Genomic DNA, 21,927 nt, shown 5'->3' with positions numbered 1-21,927 from the left:
GAACCGCCTTCGGCTCCCCCTCCCCCTCCCTCTTCAAGACCACGCCCCCTTCTCCCTCCCACCTCTACGGCGGGGGCGGGGAGCTGGGCCGTTTTAGCCACTCAGAGCCCTCTGCGGCAGGCCGTCGAACGGTGATTGGAGAAGTGCATGGGCGGTGCTTGGGGAGGGCCTTCCGCGCCTGGGAGGAACGTCAGCACGTTTACGCGGGGGTTTTCTCTGGTCGGCCCAGCAAACCTTTCCCGGGTTTGTGAAACTGCGCTCTTGGCCTCGCTGTGCTGGGGCGAGGAGCGCAGTATTCCGCTCGCTGGTCGGTGCGGTTATTGGCCTTGGTGCTCGGACTGACCGCCCTCACCTCCCTCCCGGCCTCTCCGGGCCCATCCTCGTCAGGGGCGCCTCGCAGCGGCGGCGGCCCCCCAGACTCGGCCCAGGACGACTAGCGGCCCATCTCCGCTCCGGGCTCGGATGGGAGGTGGCGGGAGGAGCGGCCTGGGATGTTCAGTCTGATGGCCAACTGCTGCAGCTGGTTCAAGCGGTGGCGGGAGCCCGTCAGGTAGGCTGGAGCCGGTTGGCCGGGTGTCTTTCTAGGGGAGGGGGCAACTGCGCCCCAAGGGTCGGACGGGGCGCCGCCTGTCCTCTTTGCGCCTGGACGAGTCTCCCAGGTCGCAGGGGATGCTCTCCCTCCCAGTTTGATATATCCCCTCAGGGAGCGATAGGAGAACGTAGACTTAATGTTTAGTTGCAGTTAAGTTCTCATCCGTAATGCTTATTATTGTTATAATTTAAATGGGTCCTAATTTCTTAAAAAGTTGTGGATTTTGTGTGTGTGTGTGGAATTGTGTATTTTTCCTCTGAAACTTTTGTAATGGGAATTTTTTTAAATAGGGAAGAATGGAATATAGTTTTCATAACATCCACAAACCCCTTCCCAACACACACATTTTGTTTGAGAACTTGGGCTTGAAATCTGGCTCCACTACTTAATAATTATATGACTTAATCACTTTTGGCCCCATCCTCCTCATATTGAATGAGAAGGATAGTATTTATGCTTTAGGAGTTTTGTATTAAATGAGAATAACTGATGGAAAGTGTTCTTAACTGTAGTGTAGTTTCAATTTTTATATGAGATTAAGCCCTTTAGTTGAAAGAGTCCACTTCTTGATGTTTCATTTTGAATGCTAGATGTATTAATATTTAGAGCCTGCTACTTGGTATTCATTCATTTGCTGAGAAAATACCATGTGCCAGGCACTATGCTAGGAAGAAGTCAGTGAAAATGATGCTTTTAAAATTGAGCTGCTCAACCAATAAAGATAACCTTAAGTTTGTTGGTCTTTATAAATAATGTTGATTTTTTTATAATTCTACTTTAGAATTAGGCCAAGGGTAAATTATAGCAAAAGTTTTGGGTTTTTCAATCATTAGCATTTCAAATAAGTATTTGCCATAAGGATGAACTATCCTTTAAAGAATGGCTCTGAAAAGCTACACTTATAAGGAAAACTATATGCCTATATTTGGAAATTTGCTTTAAATGAAACTTTTGAATTCTTCTCCCGTTATTAACTCTTAAATGGATGTGAATCTTTTAGATATAAGTGATGTGATCAACTTTTAAGAGTCAAAGATGTGTTTGCATATGTAGACTCTGATTTAATGTGTTTTAATCATGTTCCGGTCTGATTGCCCAGTCTCTACTAAGGTAGGCCATCATAATAGATGGCCCTTTATGTTTTTCTCTATGTCTGGTTTTTAAAAAATATATTTTGTTTTTGTAAGAGAGCACAGTAGTAGCATGTATCCTTTTAACTAAAAACACTCAAAAACTTTGCACTCCAAAGGGATTTTCAATTTAATTTATCATTCTTTGTGTTTGCTTCTCCCAGTAGCTATAGTATAATAGTCTCTGGGATGATTAAAGAAGACAGAGTTCAGGGCTTCGCGTGGCGCAGTGGTTGAGAATCCGCCTGCCGATGCAGGGGACACGGGTTCGTGCCCCTGTCCGGGAAGATCCCACATGCTGCGGAGCGGCTGTGCCAGTGAGCTATGGCCGCTGAGCCTGCGCGTCCGGAGCCTGTGCTCCGCAACAGGAGAGGCCCGCGTACCACAAAAAATAAATAAATTAAAAAAATAAAAGAAGACAGAGTTCAGAGAACAGAGGATGTATTGATTTCCAAGTAGAATGGATAATTGAATTTGATTAATAAAGCAGAATTGAAATTTAACTCTATAACTCAGTTTATTTTCTTCTTTAATAAGTAGTAGCATCAAGATCTGAGCTGTCCAATAGGGTAGTGACTAGTTGCATGTGGCTGTTGAGCATTTGAAATGTGGCTAGTCAGAATTGAGATGCTGTAAGTGTATAATACAAAGTGGATTTTGAAGATTTAATATGCAGAAGGGAAAAGGGTAAATTATGTCTTTTTTTCAGTTTGATTACATGTTGAAATGATAACATTTGCATATACTGTATTAAATAAAATATAATGTGTATGTTATTTTCACCTTTTATTTTCATTTTTTAAAAGGCAGTTACTAGAAAATTTAAACTTATATGTGTGGCTTGCAGTGTATTGTTATTGGACCTCACTGAACTAGATCATGGCATAATATGAAGGACGTGGGTAAAATCTCTCAATGTTGGATAGAGCTAACTGTCAAAGGACTTAAAAACAAATTGGGGTACACCTATCTTTTAAGTACCTTTGTTCAATGCCTGGTTCATAATAGTGGCTGAATAATATTTGCATAGTATTTTATGTAGTTTGATTACTCCTTAGCAAATCCTTAAGTAAATATTAAGGAAGTAGTCCATTTACTGGAATAAATGAGAGGTTAGTAAGCTGATTTTAAAAATATATCAAATTTTGTGCACTTAGTTATATTGGTCTGTATTTTTTAAGTTTTAGGCTGTGCTGTTCCTTACTGAGATTCCTTTTCATGTTTTTATACATATATATGTATATATATATATTGGCTGTATTGGGTTTTTGTTGCGTGCGGGCTTTGTCTAGTTGCGGCGAGCAGGGGCTACTCTTCGTCGTAGTGCGTGGGCTTCTCATTGCTGTGGCTTCTCTTGTTGCGGAGCAGACGCTCAAGGCACGCGGGCTGCAGTAGTTGAAGCACCTGGGCCCGGTAGTTGCAGCATGCGGGCCCAGTAGTTGCAGCACGCGGGCGCTAGGGCGCATGGGCTTCATTAGTTGTGACTCACAGGCTCTAGAGCACAGGCTCAGTAGTTGTGGTGCATGGGCTTAGTTGCTCTGTGACATGTGGGATCTTCCCTGACCAGGTATTGAACCCATGTCCCCTGCATTGGCAGGTGGATTCTTAACCACTGTGCCACCAGGGAAGTCCCCCACGTTTATATTTTATGAATATATGTTTGTTAAGTTTGAGAAGTGAGTGTATGTAAGAGATAAGATGATCGTTATTAATACACTATGTTCTGAGATTACTTTGCTGACCTAACTACTGTATACTGCACCCTTTGGATTTACCCACCTGTTCTCACCTAGATTCTCTCCCAACGAGCATATTATTCTAGAGACTGGGATCAGGGATTAGATGGCATATTCAGAACGTGTGATAGGGACAAGGCAGGAGTCAGAGGTCAAGAGTTAAAAGTACCAGTCTAGGTCAGGAGTCAGACCAGGATGCTAGGGAATTCAGGAACACTGTATCTGCTATTGTTAACCACCAGACAGAACCTAACGTAGGCTCTGCAGCTATGTAAAATTAACCTTGAATAGACTAAAAGCTATACTCACAGATAAGTAAGTGGCTTGCTCCTGTAGAAGCAGTGCACTATAGTGGTTTTTTTATTTTGAGATCATAATATAGTGATCAAAGCTAAGGGATTAACTTTGGTACTGTACTATTAACTAAATTATAGAGTTCACTCTATAAATTATTCTGAGTTCACTCGTTTTAATATCTAATGCTTTTTTTTCCCTGTCCAGGATCTAATCAAGGATTCCACATTGCTTTGTTGTGTCTCTGTTCTCCCTCAGTCTATAATAGTTCTGCAGTTTTTCCTTGTCTTTCATAACCTTGAGACTTTTAAGAGTACCTGTCAATTGTTTTGTAGACTACCCCTTACAAAGATGTTGCTGCATAAATGGGTAAAGGAAATACCATGGAGTTGAAATGTCCTTTTCAGTACATCATATCAAGGGGTACATGAGTTTGATATATCTTATTACTGCTGCTGTTAACCTTGGTCACTTGCTTATTGTGGTGTCTGCCAGATTTCTCAGTATAGTGTTTTGAGTCAAACAGATTTGCATCTGAATCTTAGGAGTTTTGGCACTTTCCCCCCAGTCAAGTGTGGATAATTTTTGTTTTATAACATTTTGAGAAAGAAAATGTATGCAAGTACTTGATGCTTTGCACATAGTAGTTACTCAGCAAATAATACCTCTGATCTTAGGAGATAAGTGCTGATTAGTAGGTTACCTTCTTCAATTCATTTTATACTTATCAGTATAGATAACCTTCCTTTCCTCTCTTTCTGTTAGTGGAAGAAGGGTTCCTTTTTCTTTCCAAGTCTAATTCTTACATCTGTGCGCTTAATTCCATTTCTTCCCATTTCCTGGGAACTTTAGGGGTGCAGCATTCAGTCAGAGATCACAGAAAGAACTTCTGGGATACAAGACTAAACCTACACTTTTATCCAAAAATTTATTGTCCAATTTTATCATCAAAAATACAAAATCTCTTTCTCTTCTGTCTTCAGAGCTTTGCTTCTGTTCTCCCTTTAGTACATAAACATGCTCAAGCCTCTCTTACCTAAAAAAAATAAACCAAATGAAATGTTTCTTAATGCTGCTATAACAAATTGCTATCAACTTAGTGACTTAAACAAGTTTATTATCCTACAGTTCTGAGATCAGAAGTCTAAAATGGGTCAGCAGGATTGCTTGCATACTTTCTGGAGGGTCTAGGGGAGAATCTGTTTTTCTTCGCCTTTTCTAGCAAAGAAAGAGGCTGCCTGCATTCTTCGCTTGTGACCCCCTTCTTCCATCTTCAAAGCCAACATCATAACGTCTTATCATAACGTCTTCTCTCTTCTTTGCTCTCCTGCTTCCTTTTTATAAGGAAGGGCTCTTGTAATTACATCAGGCCTACCTGGATATTCCAAGATAAGCTCCCCATCCAAGATCCTTTAGCTTAACCACATCTACAAAGTTCCTTTTGCCATGTAAGAAAACATAGTCACAGGTTTTAGGAATTAGGATGTGGACATCTTTGGGAGGTTGTTATTCTGTGTCTACCATCCTAAACAACCCTGTCCCTGCAGCCACTACCCTTCTTCCTTCCCTTTACTCCACACTTAACAATTGGCAATGTATGAGTGGTACCTTCTCAGCTTCCTCCCCTCTCAAGCATTCCTTAACTTCCTGCAGTAGAAGGCTTTCACCCAGACCCTTCAGTTTTTCTTGCTACACCAGATGCTGCCTGGTTATTAAATCCAATGGATGCTTTTCAATCTTTTGGCATCAACTGACACTGATCACTCTCTTCTTGGAATTCTCTTATTTCTTTTTTCTGAATTTAAAATTTTTTCACCTTTCCGCCTATTTCCTTTTCTATATCTTTTTGCCAGTTAGCCTTTCTTCATCCGACTCCCAAGTTTGCTTCACATTCTGTCTTCAACTCTCTTTTCTTCTTCTACATATTCTCCGTTTATGGTCAGTCGCATCATATAGAGGGACTTCAGCTACCACCTCAACATTGACTCTCAAGTCCATATTTCCAGCACAAAGATTCATCCACCACTTAAGACTTACATATCCAGTTACCACAGAATCTTCAATCCGAACACATCCAAAACTGAACTTACATCTTCTCTCATGCCGAATTGCTTCTGCCTTCCTTTTACCCACATCAGAAGCCAAGAGAAATCCTGCATACCTCTTTGTGCTTTGTTATCTCAAATCATCAAATCCTTTGGTTTATACCTACTTAATACAATTTGTGTGTCTTGCACTCTTTCAGCCTTTTCATACCCACTGTTCCGTTTTAGATAAGGTTTCCATTATTTCTCTCCCAGATCTCTTTGACAGACTTTCCACTGTTCCCCTCTGATTAATGCCCCATACTGTCAATGATCTTTTTAGTATGCAACTGATTTTAAACCTTAAGTCTTTCCTAATTGCCTTCAGGATAACATCCAAACTTATTACTTACAGAATACTTGCAATTTGACCTGAGTCTGGCTATATGGACTCATCATAAGCCATTCTTTTTCTTCCTGTCATTCCAGATTTGGGGTATTTAAGTTCTCTAGTCCCTCCATTCCTCCCTGAATGCCCTTCCCTTTTTTGACTGTTCCTAATTATACTTAAATCTCACTTGGGAGATTCTCTCCTTCAGGAAACTCTTTGAATTCCAGCTAGATTCTTTACCTTGCATTGTGTTTGCTTATTAGCCCCTTGTATTGGTCTCTACTTACCACATATTGTAATGTTTATTCAGTTTGCCTAGTCATACAGGATGTCTTGTGGACAGGAGCTGCTGTTATTTAAAAACATTTAATAAAATAGATAACTAATAAGAGCATGCTGTATAAAAAATAAACAAAATTCAAAAAAAAACATTTAAAAGTATTGTATATTTATTGTTATTTAAAGATAATGCATGTTTATTGTAGAACATTGAAAGCACAGTTAAGCAGAAAGGGGCAAATTTAAGTTAACTCACAATGTCACCCACCAGAGATTACCAGTTTTTGTATTTTGGTGTAGAATCTCTTACATACATGTACATTTTTTTAAACAATAATGAGAAAATAAAGTGCTATTTCATAGCTTTTTATTTATTTATTTTGCCTTAATGTATAATTAACATCATTTTACATCATTACATATTTTTGTTCAACATCTTTTTAATAGCAGCAGAGTAATGTGTTGAGTAGATTCACCAAAGTGAATTATTTTTAATTATTTTAAATTATTCCTGTTATTAAATATTTAGAATGTTTAAATTTTTTTTTTTTTTTAGTGTTATCAACAATGCCTTGGTGAGCATCCTTATATAAATGTCTTTGGAAATGGAATTCCAAATCAAATGATATGAAAAAGTTTAATGTGTGTGATATATATTGCCAAATTGCTCTTCTGAAAGGCTTCTTGTTTTTTTAAACCAATTTCTACTCCTACCAGCAGGGTAAGAGAGTGCTTTTTTCCTCAAAAAATAGAAGCCATCACTTTTTCATTTTTTCCAGGTTATGGGGGAAATGTTATCTGCTTTTAGTTTCTATTTTCTTGATTACTGGTAAGGTTAAAAGTTTTTTCCCTTAGACATTTGTATTTCTTCTTTTGAGAATTTCCCAGTGATTCCCTTTGCTGTTTTTCTATTGGCACAGGTCCATTTTCTTATTGATTTTTCTAAAAGATTTTTTAAGTGTTTATACTAGTAACCCTTTCACTCTAGTATATGTTGCAGATACTTTTCTTTCTTTTGTTAGGTTTTAAAATTTTTTGATGGTTTCTGAAGCATAAACATTAAATTTTAAAATTCAAATGTATCTTCTTTCAGTGTAATATTTAGGAAGTTCATCATCACTCCAAGATTATATTCACCTATACTTTTTTTTCTAGTACTTTTATGTTTTAATTTTTAACATTTGAATCTCTGTTGAAATTTATTTTGTGTATAGGGAGCAGCCTTCATCCAGGGCACAGAGCACAAAGTCTGTCAAGTCATGGTTCTCAGTAAATATCTGGGCCCTGTCAGCAGGTCCTCACCCTTACGTATTATCATTTACATACTCACAACTCCGATTATTTATACCAGGTAGCACCCAGTTGATGAAATGGTAATATAACATATGATAGAATATATGAGTTTAAAGATGATTTCCAAGATTCTAGCAAGGGTTGTAAGCAGAATTTTGGAAAGGGTGTAATTTTACCTGGGTCTTGAAGAAATTTGTGCTTCCTATGCTTTCCATGAGCATGATTTGAGGAATAGCCCACCTAGAGAGGCAGAAAATTAACATCAATTTAAAGGAAGTAATTTTGGCAGCAAGAATTATGTGGTATAATTTAAAATAGTAAGAACATATTTTTACCAGTATTTAAAGAACAAGAAAAATATAGTAAGTACTCATGTGCTCACTACCTAGGTTTTACAAATATTAACCTTTGGTCATCACATTTCAGTTTTTTTCTGAAGAAATGGATAAATCCTTGAAGCTCCCTGCACCGTATTTGTCTCATACCATCCCTTCCCTGAGGTGACCACTAGCTAAAACTAGTTTTTTACCCATCTGTGTTTTTCCTTGTCACAATACAGCCTACCAAAGCTTTAATTCAAGTTTATTAGTAGATTGTTATTCACTGTGGCCAAATCTAAAAGAAGAGACTCACATGTCACAGTAAGCATTGTGGATTGGTGCTTTTTGGGTATCAGTATGGTATCTTGGTAAAACATGCCATGATGTGGTATGTTATCTCTGCTAGGATTTTTTTCCGTGGGGAAACAGTACCCTATTAGCCATCTTTCTTGGTCTAAGTAAATATAACTGTAAATCTTAGACTATTTATAGAAATTGCTGGTTCTTAATTTCTTAATTAAGCTGTACATACAGATTAGCAAGGATTATCTGATGTGCCATGGGCAGAACTGGAATATCTTACACTTCTTTTTATCCCTCTACAGCTTCTTGTTTATTCATAGTAAGAATCTCAGAATTTTAGGAAAGAGATCTAGAGATATTTTGATTCTACCCCTTTATATTTTATTTTATTTTTCAATTAAAAAAATAGTTTTCATTTTTAGATCAATTTTAGGTTTACAGAAAAACTCAGCAGAAAGTACAGAGAGCCTCCCATATACCCTCCCTCCTCCTAGTTTCCACTATTATTAACATCTTTCATTAGTGGGGTATATTTGTTACAATTGATGAACATAGTGATATATCATTAGCTAAAGTCCATAGTTTACATTATCTCTTTATATTTTAGAAATGAACAAACTGATACTAAGAATTTCACTTGATCAGGACTTCAAAGCTAGCATATAACCCCAAGTTTTGCCCTCTTTTAGTGCTTCATAAATTTAGAGAGTTATTTTGATGCAGTATTATCCTGGACTCTACAATCTGAATTAAAATGTCGGAAAATAGTGCATTTGTATAATAAAATCACACCATAAATGTTTTTGGTAAAATTTTTTCATTGTATTAATTTTTTTTGTGGTAAGTTTTTTGTTTTCTCACACATATATCATAAAACAGTATTCCCAAGTCCCTTTTCATATGTATTTGTTAAATTGCTCCATGTAGTTTTAAATATTTGACGTAATAAATACTAATTTTGATGTGTTAAATTTTGCTTCATAGTGTTTCAGTGAAGCGTTTTATTTTAACTTGCATAACATTTTTTTTTTTTTTGGGTGGTACGCGGGCCTCCCGCTGTTGTGGACTCTCCCGTTGCGGAGCACAGGCTCCGGACGCGCAGGCTTAGCGGCCATGGCTCACCGGCCCAGCCGCTCCGCGGCACGTGGGATCTTCCCGGACCGGGGCACGAACCCGTGTCCTCTGCATCGGCAGGCGGACTGTCAACCACTGCGCCACCAGGGAAGCCCTGCATAACATTTTTGAAGTTAGAAATAGGTTTTATGTAATTATCTCATTTGAAGTATTGTCTTCCTTAGTTGACAGATGAGGAAGTTTAGAGTTGTAAATGTTCAAAAGATTGTAATAATGTCTTTCAGAAGAGATTCAGAATTCAAATGTTTTCTGAGTCTAAGTTCAAAATGCTAATATTATGTGGCTTATATTTTAGACATATTAATTTCTATATGTTATATAAAAAGGTATCCTGAGATAAAATATGTAAAAAGTCTTTGGCTCTCTTAATCAATCCCTACTTTGTTTTTAACTCAGAATTATTTTAGTTTTAAAAATATTTCTCACTGTTAATTATTACCTTGAAACCATAAGCATGTAAATTTATTCAGAAAACTTCAGTCAGTTTGATGTAAGAAAATAGGTAATTTTAATTACATTCTCTAATATTGAACTGTTACTTTGATGTGAAGATTTATATAAATTAAATCCATTATAGTATGTTCTCAACTTAAAGTTATATATTTTAATTTTACTTAGTGTTTACTTAGTAAATGGAGGATCAGAAAGTATGTTTATGTTGTTTCATTCAGTAAAGATGCATGATGTATGCTCAGCACATTTGATCCTGGGGCTGCAGAGTTAAGACAAGTTCTAGTTGAGAAGACTGTATGAAAAGTTGCATGAAAAAGTTAAGGTTTATTTGCTGTGTTAACATGCGTGGGCAAGAAGGACTGGGGGACACCCCAGTCTTAAAGGCTTGCTGGGGAGTGCAGAAGAAGAGGCTGCAGAGTTTGGATTTGATTCTGTTTAAGGATTTTAAACAGAAAAATGCCATTGTTAGATTTTCATTAACATCATGGTTAGGTTTTATTAACAACATGCAATTCATAACTTTAGTAATCTACCTATTACTAGGTAATCTACCTTCTCTTAGCTCTAGGAAGTAGGTTATGATTGTGATAGACTGAAATGTGGGGAAAAAATTCCAAAATATTTTGATGAAAATGAGCCAGACTACCTGGCTATCTGGTTTGTATCTGTGTGTGTGTGTTTATAAATGTGAGTAAATTTTATGATAAACGAGATGGTTCAAGTTGCCCTTTAAAATAATAATAATTATTTTTACAAACCATTGTTTTTAAACTTCCCATGGAAACTGCTGTTAACTAATTTTTTTTGTTGTTGTTGTTAACTAATTTTTATTAGCACTGTAACCTTGGGTAACTTGTATCTGCTGTACTTGCAGGGACAGCATGAAGATAAATGATAGGGTAAAATAGCTTTGAACTATCAAGACACGCCATATAAATTCAAAGCGTTGGTATTGCAGGGTTTGGGAAAAGCTGAGAGCATTTATTTCTGAGGTACTTAATTTGTGGCAATTACCAAAAAGATACTTTTATTTTACAAAACTTTGTAGTATTTAAGATACTTTTATTTTACAAAACTTTGTAGTATTTGATATTGTTCATCTCTTAACCCTTCTGGAAACTGTTCCCATCGCTGCCGTTTCTTTGGTATCATTTCTGGCTACAATTTTAAGGGTTTCTTCAAAGGGTCTTGGGGTTCTGTGTTCCCTGTCCCCTGGCTCTTCTTCCTTCTGTGCTCTTTCATCTGTTCTTATAGTTTTAACTACCACGTATATGTCTCATAATCCCAGTCCAGGTCTCTCCTCCAGCTTCAGACTTCAGTGTGAGAAAGCACTACTGTCAACATGTGCAAAACTGAACCCATTAATCCTCCTCTATAATCTGGTCCCTGCCCATCTCGCTGGTCTCATTTGTAGACTCCCCGTCTTGAATTTTATTCTGTAATAACAGCTATAGGTTGAGCACTTACTGAGTGCCACAAGCATTGTGCTCCTTACTGGCATGTCTTACATAATTTCACCACATCCCTATGGGATGGATATTTTTATTATCCCATATTACTGATGAAATTCTGAGAAGTTAAATAATGTGTCCCAGGTCATATAGCTTGGAAATGGCAATTTTGGGATTTGAACACAGGCTGCTCTAACACCAAGTTTGTGACTATATATCAGAGTACCCACAATCCCTATATGTTACTTGTTACTAGTAGAAACATACTGTACATCTTACAACAGAGTCCTTTCCATGTCAGCCTTTCTAGTTTGGTATATAATTCAATACTCAGGGATAACTGTAATAAGAGCTAAGTGATCACTTTTAACTTCTGGGAAGGTCACATTATCACCTATATTATGATACTGGTTCCTTAAGTAGAAGTATGTCGGGTTCCTTTTAGACTCAATACACAGTTGTATTGAGTTGTGATTGTGTATGAATGTAACAAGCATGTTCTCCTTTTGCTTAAGGCTGCTTTCCTGAGATATGCTCTTAATGCCTGGGTTTAGCAACTCAGCACCCTGCCAGTTCTTACCTCCTTGGTGTGGTGTCTTCTCAGGCAGTGTTCTTGGTCTGGAACCTCTTCATCCTTCCTCCTATTTTCACCTTCCCCTTGCTCGGCAAACTTCTACATTTTAAGAACTTAGCTGAGGCATCATCACCTTGTGTAAGAAGCTTCCGAGACCTTCTCCTGTATCTCTAGGCTGAATAAAGTCTTCTTGCTCTGTATTCCTTTAGCATCTTGTATATATCGATAAGCATTTTAAACTGTCATAGTGTCATAATGTACAAATGTTTGTTTACATTTTAGTCATTCTCATTAGATGATGAGCACTCTGGGATAGAAATCATGTCTCAGGCATTTTTGTGTCCATAGTACTCAAATGCCTTATGTACTTTTATTGAATTACTGCCTGATCAAATGACTAAATGATTGCTTTTATTGCTAGTGTCAACTTTCTAGACACTATAAACCTAAGAACACTGTTTATTATTTTTTCAGTTGAAGGAATGGTGTATTTGATCAATAATCATAAGACTAAAAAACATAGTTTTTTATTTCTCTGTTGTTACACAGCATCACAGCCAAACTGTTCCCAATCAGTGATAATTTATCTTATTTTAAAAAGCTATAATGACATGTACATTTTAAAATGTTTTAGATTGAATATATTCAATGGTTAAAAAAGAGTTCAATGGTTAAAAAAGTTAAAAAAGAGTTTTATTCTAAAAGTATAAATTTAATGCTTTGTTATCAGGCATTGCAGTAATTCATGCTGTGATTTTCATTTGTACTGCTAATGTTATGTTTTTTCATTAAGGCTTTAATTACCTCAAATACTTAATTAAAGCTGTGTTTTCAAGTATATGGCATAATCTTAAAGATTAACTGTGTACTTGCAACTGTAGTCAAAATAAAAGTAGAAATCCAGAGAGACTTATTTCGTGCCAGTCTCAGCACGATTATAATTTTCCAAAGTGATTTTCATGTTTGAAGAACTTTTTTTTGTTTGAACCTAATATTCTGTTTAAAAAAGGAAAGCTTTTAAGGTAAAAATCTAACATTTTTTCCTTGATAGCTGCTTTAAGAGTAATGTTTCAAATGTGTAAAAGTAATTATTTGGACAGTGATTTTTTTTTTTTTTTATCTGAAATCTTGACAAGAATGGAGGGGGGGGAACATAAAATGCTACCTTTTTAGTAGAGAATGAAGGGACATTTTCCTCAAAAAGGTATATTTCAGATTTTTTACTCTGGCTCATAAGGGATGGGAAAAGGATCCATGATGTTCCTAGGAACTGCTGACCCAGTCGATATATGTTTGCAGTGTGGTCTTCTGTGACTTCTAGAATAGGCATGGTCAGCTGCTATCTCTTCCTGTGCCTGACTGTGCTTTCACTTTACAACAGTCATCACACATAAATCTCTAATGCCTCTTTTCTTGCCAGGCTCTAAGGTTTATGATGGCTAGGGATTGTGGATGTTTGTTTGCTACTGTGTAATCGGTGCCTAATCAATAGTTACAGAATAAATGATGCAAACAAGCAGAAAATGGGGATTTGTTCCCCAAAAGTAATTGTTTTGGTCATGGTGATGTTTGAAGCACTATAGATCTTGAAATAAATTATTAAAGAAAAATTGAATTAGCTTTACTATTGTCTAATTCATTACATATCTAGTAACTTCCAAAATATTCCAAAATATTTATCCAAAATATTGTTTAAATGCTATACAATCCATCTTTTTTGGATAGTCATTTATTATGTTTTATTTAAGAAATTACTTTGTACTTAAATTTTGTTCTTTGATATTTGGAAGTTATGAATTCTTCAAACAAAATAGTAGTTATATTCTACATATCTCAAAACTTCCTTAAGAAGTAAACATAGGGGCTTCCCTGGTGGCTCAGTGGTTGAGAATCTGCCTGCCGATGCAGGAGACACGGGTTCGTGCCCTGGTCTGGGAAGATCCCACATGCCGCGGAGCAACTAAGCCCGTGAGCCATGGCCGCTAGGCCTGCGCGTCCGGAGCCTGTGCTCCGCAACGGGAGAGGCCACAACAGTGAGAGGCCCGCATACCGCAAAAAAAAAAAAAAAAAAAAAAAAAAAAGAAGTAAACATATTTTTCAGTTGATAATACAGTTAAAACTTTCCCGTGGATAGAAGTACCCAGACCTCACATACTACCTCAGATCCGTAAATTCATAATCTGCTGTGTGCCTCTTTGGCATTTCCACTGACCCCACCACTGACTGACTGGGAATGGGGTGTGGGGATGCTGCTAATTATGACTTACCACTGACTCAAGCATAGACGTACTTTCGTTTATTCTTCATGGTGGATATAGGGATGGTTGAAGCATTTACAAAAGACTAAGCCTCCTGGATAACAAAGGAAATTAACATGAAGAGTAAATTAATTTCATTTACAAAAACCAAAGTCCTCACCATGGCCTACAAGGCCCTACGTTATCTGGCCTCTGATGCGTTTCTGACTTCCTGTCCTTCTTCCCTGCTCCTGTCTCACTGGGTTTTACCACACTGGCTTCCTTGCCTTTTGCCCCAGCTGTACTCTCTTGCCCCAGATATTTGCATAAGTAACTCCCTCCTTCAAGACCTTGCTCAGACTTTACCTTCTCTCAGTAAGGCCTGCCCTGATCACCTATGTAAAACTACAATCCATATCCTGCTCTACTTTATTCTTTTTCTATAGTACCTAATCACCTCTAACGTATGGTATAACCTATAATTTACTTCTTTCTTTCTTTTTTTTTTTTTTTTTTTTTTTGCGGTACGCGGGCCTCTCACTGCTGTGGCCTCTCCCGTTGTGGAGCACAGGCTCCGGACGCGCAGGCTCAGCGGGCCCAGCCGCTCCGCGGCATGTGGGATCTTCCCGGACCGGGGCACGAACCTGCGTCCCCTGCATCGGCAGGCGGACTCTCAACCACTGCGCCACCAGGGAAGCCCTACTTATTTCTTATATTTATTATATTGTTTGTCTCCTGTAACTAAAATGTAAGTTTAATAAGGGAAGGGTTTCTCTATCAGTTTTTGTTTTTCATTGTTGTTGTGGTTATTTAAATAAACAAGTGTATTTCAGGTACCTAGAACACTGGTGTATGGTATACAGAAGATGGTCAGTAACTGTTTAATAAAGAAGTCCAGATCCAAGAGAGCCAGGCCTAGACAGATGAAACAACACCCTTTCTTGCCATCTAAGTTCTGTTTTTTAACCCTTCTTGGAATGATTGCCAGTGAAGAATGACTGTACTTGGCAGAAACCCTGACTCTACCCGATGGGAATGTGGCGCAGTTATGCTGTGGCTTTCTGTCTATATTCCCAAAATGGTGTTAATAGATGGTCTCACCATTTATACTAAGCAGTAGTTAAGCCTGGAACAGAAATGAGCTTTAGTGATGGAGTGAATCGCTGAGATAATAGGACCAGTATAGTAGGTTTGTTCCTTTATAACCTGCCCCAGGTTTGAGAAGTCCCTAGGAGTTAGGTGAATTAGGTTCTGGTTCTGACTGTAACCAATTCATTATCTTATGACTCTGGACTTATGTTTCTTCAATAGTAAAATTGAACTGGATTGTACTTTTTTTCTAACTCTGTGAAGTTTACCTATATCATCAGAAACATTTTAAGCTTTATAATTTAGGAACCGTCTCAAAATATGTCAGTGCTTAGGTTAATAATCATGTTACTATACTATGTTTAAGATGTATACTTGGTAAGGTGCTGCATATATAAAAACAGTTGAGCATACTAGTAGTGTCAAGAACTTAACAATCATTCTTTTCTTATGTAATTTCACAAGAAAAAACAAATTTGTGCTAATCCTTAGACTTCAGTTAACTAGAAAATTGAGTCTTTAGACATGATAGATAACTCGTGCTAGGATCCATCTCCCTCCCTTGCTTTCTCTCTTCTTTCCCTTATTTCTTCTCTATGCTTCAGGTTATCTACTGTACAGTTCCCCCCCCCCCTTTTTTTTTGTATAGAGAACAAAAGGATGACACTTTACAGGTATTTTTCAAGAATTTTGCTTTTTGAATATATATTTTATTCATCATTGTACCCCCTAGCATCCAGCAGATTGTCTTGTACATATAGATGCTCCTTAAGTGTTGCTTGGATGAATGAATTTGCTTTTATTTTTACCCCAATACTTAATTGACTCAAAGTGATTTTTAAATTTTTATTGTTTTAAGAAAGGTGACTCTTGTGATGGTGGGACTTGATAATGCTGGTAAAACGGCAACAGCAAAGGGAATCCAAGGAGGTAAGCTGAAAAAATTTATTATTAAATTACTCTGATTTAGTTATTTAAATTGCTTTATTACATATTCATTGGGTACATATACTGTGCACTCTATTACTTTATATTCTTAGTATACTTGAGGCTAATGTGGTGAATAGACTCTGGCGTAATAGTACCAGCCTGTTACGTTTCAGATTTGAATGAATGCAGAGGCTCCTTGAGGTTTTTGATTAGCTAACAGGGATCGCAGCTGTCTTCTAGCCAGTAGGAAGGAAAAAGTAAAAAAAGGACATGCCCCTGCCTTTAAGGATCCCTATCTTCTACTTACATTTTCTTGGCCAGAATTTAGTCACATGTCTACAGCTAAATGAAAGGGAGGTAGAAATACGGTTAGCCAGCACAATTCTCTTTGCATCTCTTGATTTTTTTTTTCAACATGATGTGTAATTTTTACAGTTACATTAAAGATACATTAAAGGGTTTTATGTCATTTATATTACATCTCATTGGATGTATTTATTTAGTCTTAATTTAATGCTTTGTAATTACAATATAGACGTACTATACTAGTGAGTTTGTTGTGTACCCAGAAGATGTAGCACGACACAAGCGAGGCATCTTGAGGGTATGAATTGGGAGAAAACCTAACATATATTTGTTCCTGAAAATGGATTTTGCAACTAGATATCATGCATGACAGATAGGGAGCTTTTATTTATGGAAATTCATGAAAGAAAATTGACACCTCGCAAAACTTGCTGTTGGAGAAAAACACTTTGTCACCCCCCAATTAAATGCAAACGATATATTATTGTTTGAGGAGTCTTCTAAAGCCTTTTTGTACCCCTCTTGCTGTCACCTAGGTTATATCCTTGCAAAGGATATAACTGTCACCATCTAAACCAGGGGTTTGCATACTTCTTCTGTTAAGATCCATATAGTAAATATTTTAGACTTTGAGAATCATATAGTCCCTTTCCCAGCTACACAGCTCTGACATAGTAGTGCAGAAGTAGCCATAGAAAATATGTAAACAAATGAGCGTGGCCATTTTCCAATGAAACTTTATTTATAGACCCTAAAATTTGATGTGTTATGAAACATTATCCTTGGGGTTTTTTTGGAAATTATTTTAAAATGTAAAACACATTCTTAGCTTGAGGGCCATGTAAAAACAGGTAGCCAGCCAGATTTCGCTTGAAGGCCATGAAACCTTATCTAAACGTTTTCTCTTTCATTCCTTCAAAGCCTTATGTTCAAGGGAGCAGGATCCAGGAATGTGCTAATCAGACTGTCTAATTATTTGCGTGTACTTAGAACATCCTCTTTCCATCAGGCCATTTTCTTCTAAATCCCACCTCCATTAGTTTCTTTTTCTGAGTTTAGAAAATGTTCAAGGTGTCACATCATGAACAAAAAGTCAAAGCTGCCTTCAACTTTGAGCTCCCCTCTGGCTCCGTTTTTGTTTTTCATTTCGTATTTACTCTTCAGCCTACTCCAGTGACTGATTTCTTACCATTTTTCTTTTTTAAAGATTCCAGTTATATAGAATGACTTGAAGTTTTTCAAATTGAGCCTTTTGATACCTTTGTGATTTTGTTTATGCTCTTCTCACTTGCCTTATTAAAGGGAATATCAATTTATCCTTAAAAACAGATTATCTACTTATCTCTAAAGATGCTTGTTTGTCGTATAGTCTCCTTCTTTATGAAGTCTCTTCTGATCTCCTGCTGCCCTCACCCCTTACCACCACCATCAGTACAATTGACTACATCCTCTGTTTTTGCCTACTCTTATATGTATCTACTTGTATAGCTTCTTAATTGCCCCTCTTTTTATGTATTACTCTACCCTCCAGACTATAAATACCCCAAGGGCAGCTTTACTTATTTTGGTGTTCCAGTTCAGGCCATGCCTTAGTAGGCAGTCTTCCTCAAACATTTCTCCCATGGCTTCTCTTAGCTTATTTCTGGCTCTTTTCTGTTTTGTTTTGTTTTTTATTAAAAATTTTTTAAATTTTTTTATTGTATATTTCCTCCTTTCTTTTGAGATAATCTTCCTCTCCAACTGTATTGCCGTTGTCTGCGTCCAAACCCTGGGTTTAGTGTTTGATCTATAGTTTTATAATAGCTTCCTAATCTAAGAGTACTTTCCCTATCTTGAGGTTCACTTCCTTCAGTTGGGTTTAGTGTTTCATGTATAATTTTATTATAGCTTCCTAATCGAAGAGTACTTTCCCTATCTTGAGGTTCACTTCCTTTAATCAGCTTCTCTTCTTCATGGCTGTCAAAGTGATTGCATTATTAGGATATAGGTTCAATTGTGCTAACAAATAAGCCTAAAATAACAGTGGTTTAATAAAATAGAAGTTTATTTCTCTCTCATATTACGGCACAGGGAAAAGTAGTCTAGGGCTGGCATAGCAGCTCTATGGTATTAGAGACTCAAGTTCCTTTTCCTATTTGCTTTGCCATTCCTAGTGTTCTCCCTTGCCTACCTGGTCCAAGGTGTCTCACTACTACATGTGCATTTCAGCTGGAAGGAAGAAGTGAAGGACAAATGGAGGCTGTCCTTCTCTTTTTTTAAAGTATGTGAACCAGAAGCCACCACATCACTGCAGTTCACAGGCCATTAGCTAGAACCCGTGGTGTTCCAGAGCTGGTTGCTACTTGCTCTTATTGGCTCATATTAGTCAACAAGAGCCAGTTAGGCATCTCTCCTCCAAACTCTATGTTCAGGTGCCTCATATTGGTAATTTGAAATAGTCCATAGCGGGAGTATTTACACCAAGACAATTGGCAAACACTACCTATCAGAGTTCCACAGCCTCCAAAGCCAGTTAAACATTTAACAGTATACCACAAGCACATTATCTAGAACCTGTTCTCATGGCCACCCCTAGCTGCCATAGAGACTGGGGATTGCATTCTTTATCCTGAACAGCCATGTGCTCAGCTAAAAAATCCAGGGTTCTCTGACTTTCCAGTATTACTTCCTAATAGTTCTAAGGAACTGTTGTTATTTTGGGTGGGAAAATTCTTTGTGTAAATTGGTCCCTAGCATTGTTGACACTAACACATCTTTATTATATTGTAGTTATTTGTTTATGTATGCATTTCCTCTTTTTCCCTCTATATAAGTGCTCTATAAGATCAGAAAATATTAATAAATTTTATTAATCTTTGTATATCTAGGACCTTGCATAGTACTTAGCATATAACATAAGCTCAATAAATAGTTATTGATTATATATTTTCATTTTATCTTGAACTTTCTAGGCATTGTCTTAACACATAAGCCTTACGGAAATCCTCAGGATTAGGGACCATATGTCTTTGTACCCCTGGTTCTTGTATGATGCCTGATTTATAACAGGCCCTCAATAAATAATTACAAGCATGAATGGATGGATATGGAAGAATGGATATGGATACGGAAGAATGGACATAACGACAGCAGCTTCGCCTGTCCTGTCAGTCTGGTGTTGTAGTATTGAGCAATTATATGCTTTGTACTGAGTGCTAAGTATACAAAGATAGTTCCCAGCTATTGGGAAGGTATAGGCTATTGTGGAGAGCAGCAAGAACACAGAATATTACAATAGATGGTGTAGGTGATACTGAAAGTAGGAAGGAATCATCAGAGAAGGATTTACAGAAAAGGTTATAACCTGAACATTTAGTCTTGAGTCTTGAAAAACAGAATCATGAGTAGGAACCAGAGAAAAGAATAGGAGAGAAATTGGGGAGAGTGTTCCTTGTATCCAAAGAAACAGGCTTTGAAAGTCCTGAATACCTGAATTTGAGTCCTGGCTCTGTCTACCATGTAACCTTGAAAAAAATTACTTAATATGAATTGGTTTCCTGGGAATAGTGCCATCATTTTATCTGTGCTTACATTGTTCCCCTGCTTGGAATTTTATTCTCCCTTCTTTGTTACAATTTTTTTGTCTTTTAAGACTTTACTCCTATTTCATTTCCTCTATGAAGCCTTTCTAGGCCATGACTCACTTCTAGCTCCTCTTTACCCTTTTTCTCTTGAATGCCCTCCATCTTAGTTTGGGCTGCTATGACATAATACCATAGACTTAGTGGCTTAAACAACAGGTATTTCTCACAGTTCTGGAGGCTAGAAGACTGCAGTCAGGGTGCCAGTATGGTCGGGTACTTAGTGAGGGCCCTCTTCTTGGTTTACAGACAGCCATCTTCTCACTTGTATCCTCATGTGGTGGAAAGAGAAAGAGGAAATAAGCTCTCGTATGTCTCTTCTTATAAGGGCACTAATTCCATCATGGGGGCTCCATCCTTGTGACCTCACCTAAACCTAATTACCTCCCAAAGGCCCTACCTCCAGATACCATCACATTGGGGATTAGGGTTTCAACAGATGAGTTTTGGCAGGGACATAAAAGTACAGTTTATAAAACCTTCACACTGTGCTTTCCAGACTTGTTCGTAGAACATATAGGTTCTTGTGTTAGTCCCATTAATGGGACTAACACAGTTCTCTCTGAATAGTACTGGATATTCTTTGAGGACAGCAACCCTTTTTTATTCATCTTTGCATTCTAATGCCTAACAAAGTCCTGGTACTGAGTAGGTATTCTGTATGTGTTATTTCCCTTATCCCTTCCTCAGGATAGTTGATTTATTTTCACTGATAATTTCCTGGGGGTACCTTTCAAATCATACTCAAAGACAGCTGCCTATTTTAACTGTGAAGCCAGTTCTGGACTGGACTAGATCCACATTTTTAAATGTCTAGTTTAATTCTGTTTTTTGAATACATGGCTGCTTATATTGCTTCTAAACTTGCCTTTTTCTCCTTCTAGGTAAGGCAGGTCTTTTAAAAATGTGACTTGTGATGTCTTAACTTTCTAGGGAGCTGTGTAAACTGCATTAAGATGCTTGTTGAAAGGGAATGGTACATTGCAAGTCTGTTTCTCAGTACACCTAAGCCTAACAGCAAATGCCTCTCAAATTTATCTTTGTAATAGCAAATATTTTGTTGAATGTGGGAATGATAAGACCCTCTAAACCAGTGTTGTTCAGTAGAGCTATTTGCAATGATGGACATGTTCTATATTGGCTCTGTCCAGTAGTGTGGGCCACCAGCCACATGTGACTTTTGATCACTTGAAATACAGCTTGAACAAATGAGGAGCTGAATTTTTTATTTTATTTAAGTTTAATTGATTTAAGTTTTAAAAGCCTCATGTAGTTTGGTGGCCACTGTATTGACCGTGCAGCTGTAAACAAAGTTCAGTGGAGTAATATTTGTTGTGAATTCCAGCGATGAAGAGAGAATGGAAGAGACAGACATGAAGTTTGAACTCTCCTCTGTAACCACTGAGTCACTTGGTTCTGTTAATCTTTCATGAGTTCTGTCTTGCCATTCTTCTATTTTTATTTTCATACCTCTCCAAAAAGTGGCTATCACTCTCATATTCAGTCCATTCTAGAGACTTTTACAAAGATGAATCTCAAGGAAGACTACTTTAGTCACCTTTATTATGTTATTGGTCTGCTAAAATACCTTCCGTGGCTCCCAATTCTCTATCTTCAGAACCCTCTTCAGTGTGCATTCAGGCTTAAGGGTTTGCTCCAACTACAATGTTCAACTTGTTCGTGCATCTTGCTTTTACCATTTTTACCACTTAGGTCACTCATCTGACTGTCTAAATCCTACCCAGCTTTAAGGCCTAGGTCCCAGCTCCTA

The 21,927-nt window shown here is 37.4% G+C and overlaps 1 protein-coding gene across 3 annotated transcripts in view; it reads left to right on the top strand.

Annotated features, from left to right (window-relative positions):
* The first annotated feature begins 198 nt into the window (after nt 1-198).
* ARL13B (ADP ribosylation factor like GTPase 13B) overlaps nt 199-21,927 on the top strand; it is a 75,330-nt gene continuing 53,601 nt past the window's right edge. The window contains exons 1-2 of one of the 3 annotated variants that reach the window (XM_059063833.2): nt 199-550; nt 16,160-16,230. In XM_059063833.2, coding sequence (XP_058919816.1) covers nt 492-550; nt 16,160-16,230 — 130 coding nt within the window. In that variant the 5' untranslated portion in view covers nt 199-491. The remainder of the gene's footprint in view (nt 551-16,159; nt 16,231-21,927) is intronic. The other 2 variants (XM_059063835.2, XM_067034873.1) reach the window with 2 other exon arrangements.

The sequence above is a fragment of the Kogia breviceps genome, chromosome 5 (genome assembly GCF_026419965.1).
Source record: "Kogia breviceps isolate mKogBre1 chromosome 5, mKogBre1 haplotype 1, whole genome shotgun sequence".
Taxonomy (NCBI): Eukaryota; Metazoa; Chordata; class Mammalia; order Artiodactyla; family Physeteridae; genus Kogia; species Kogia breviceps.
Note: the sequence above shows the minus strand (reverse complement) of the source record. Positions and strands in the feature narration are given on the sequence as shown.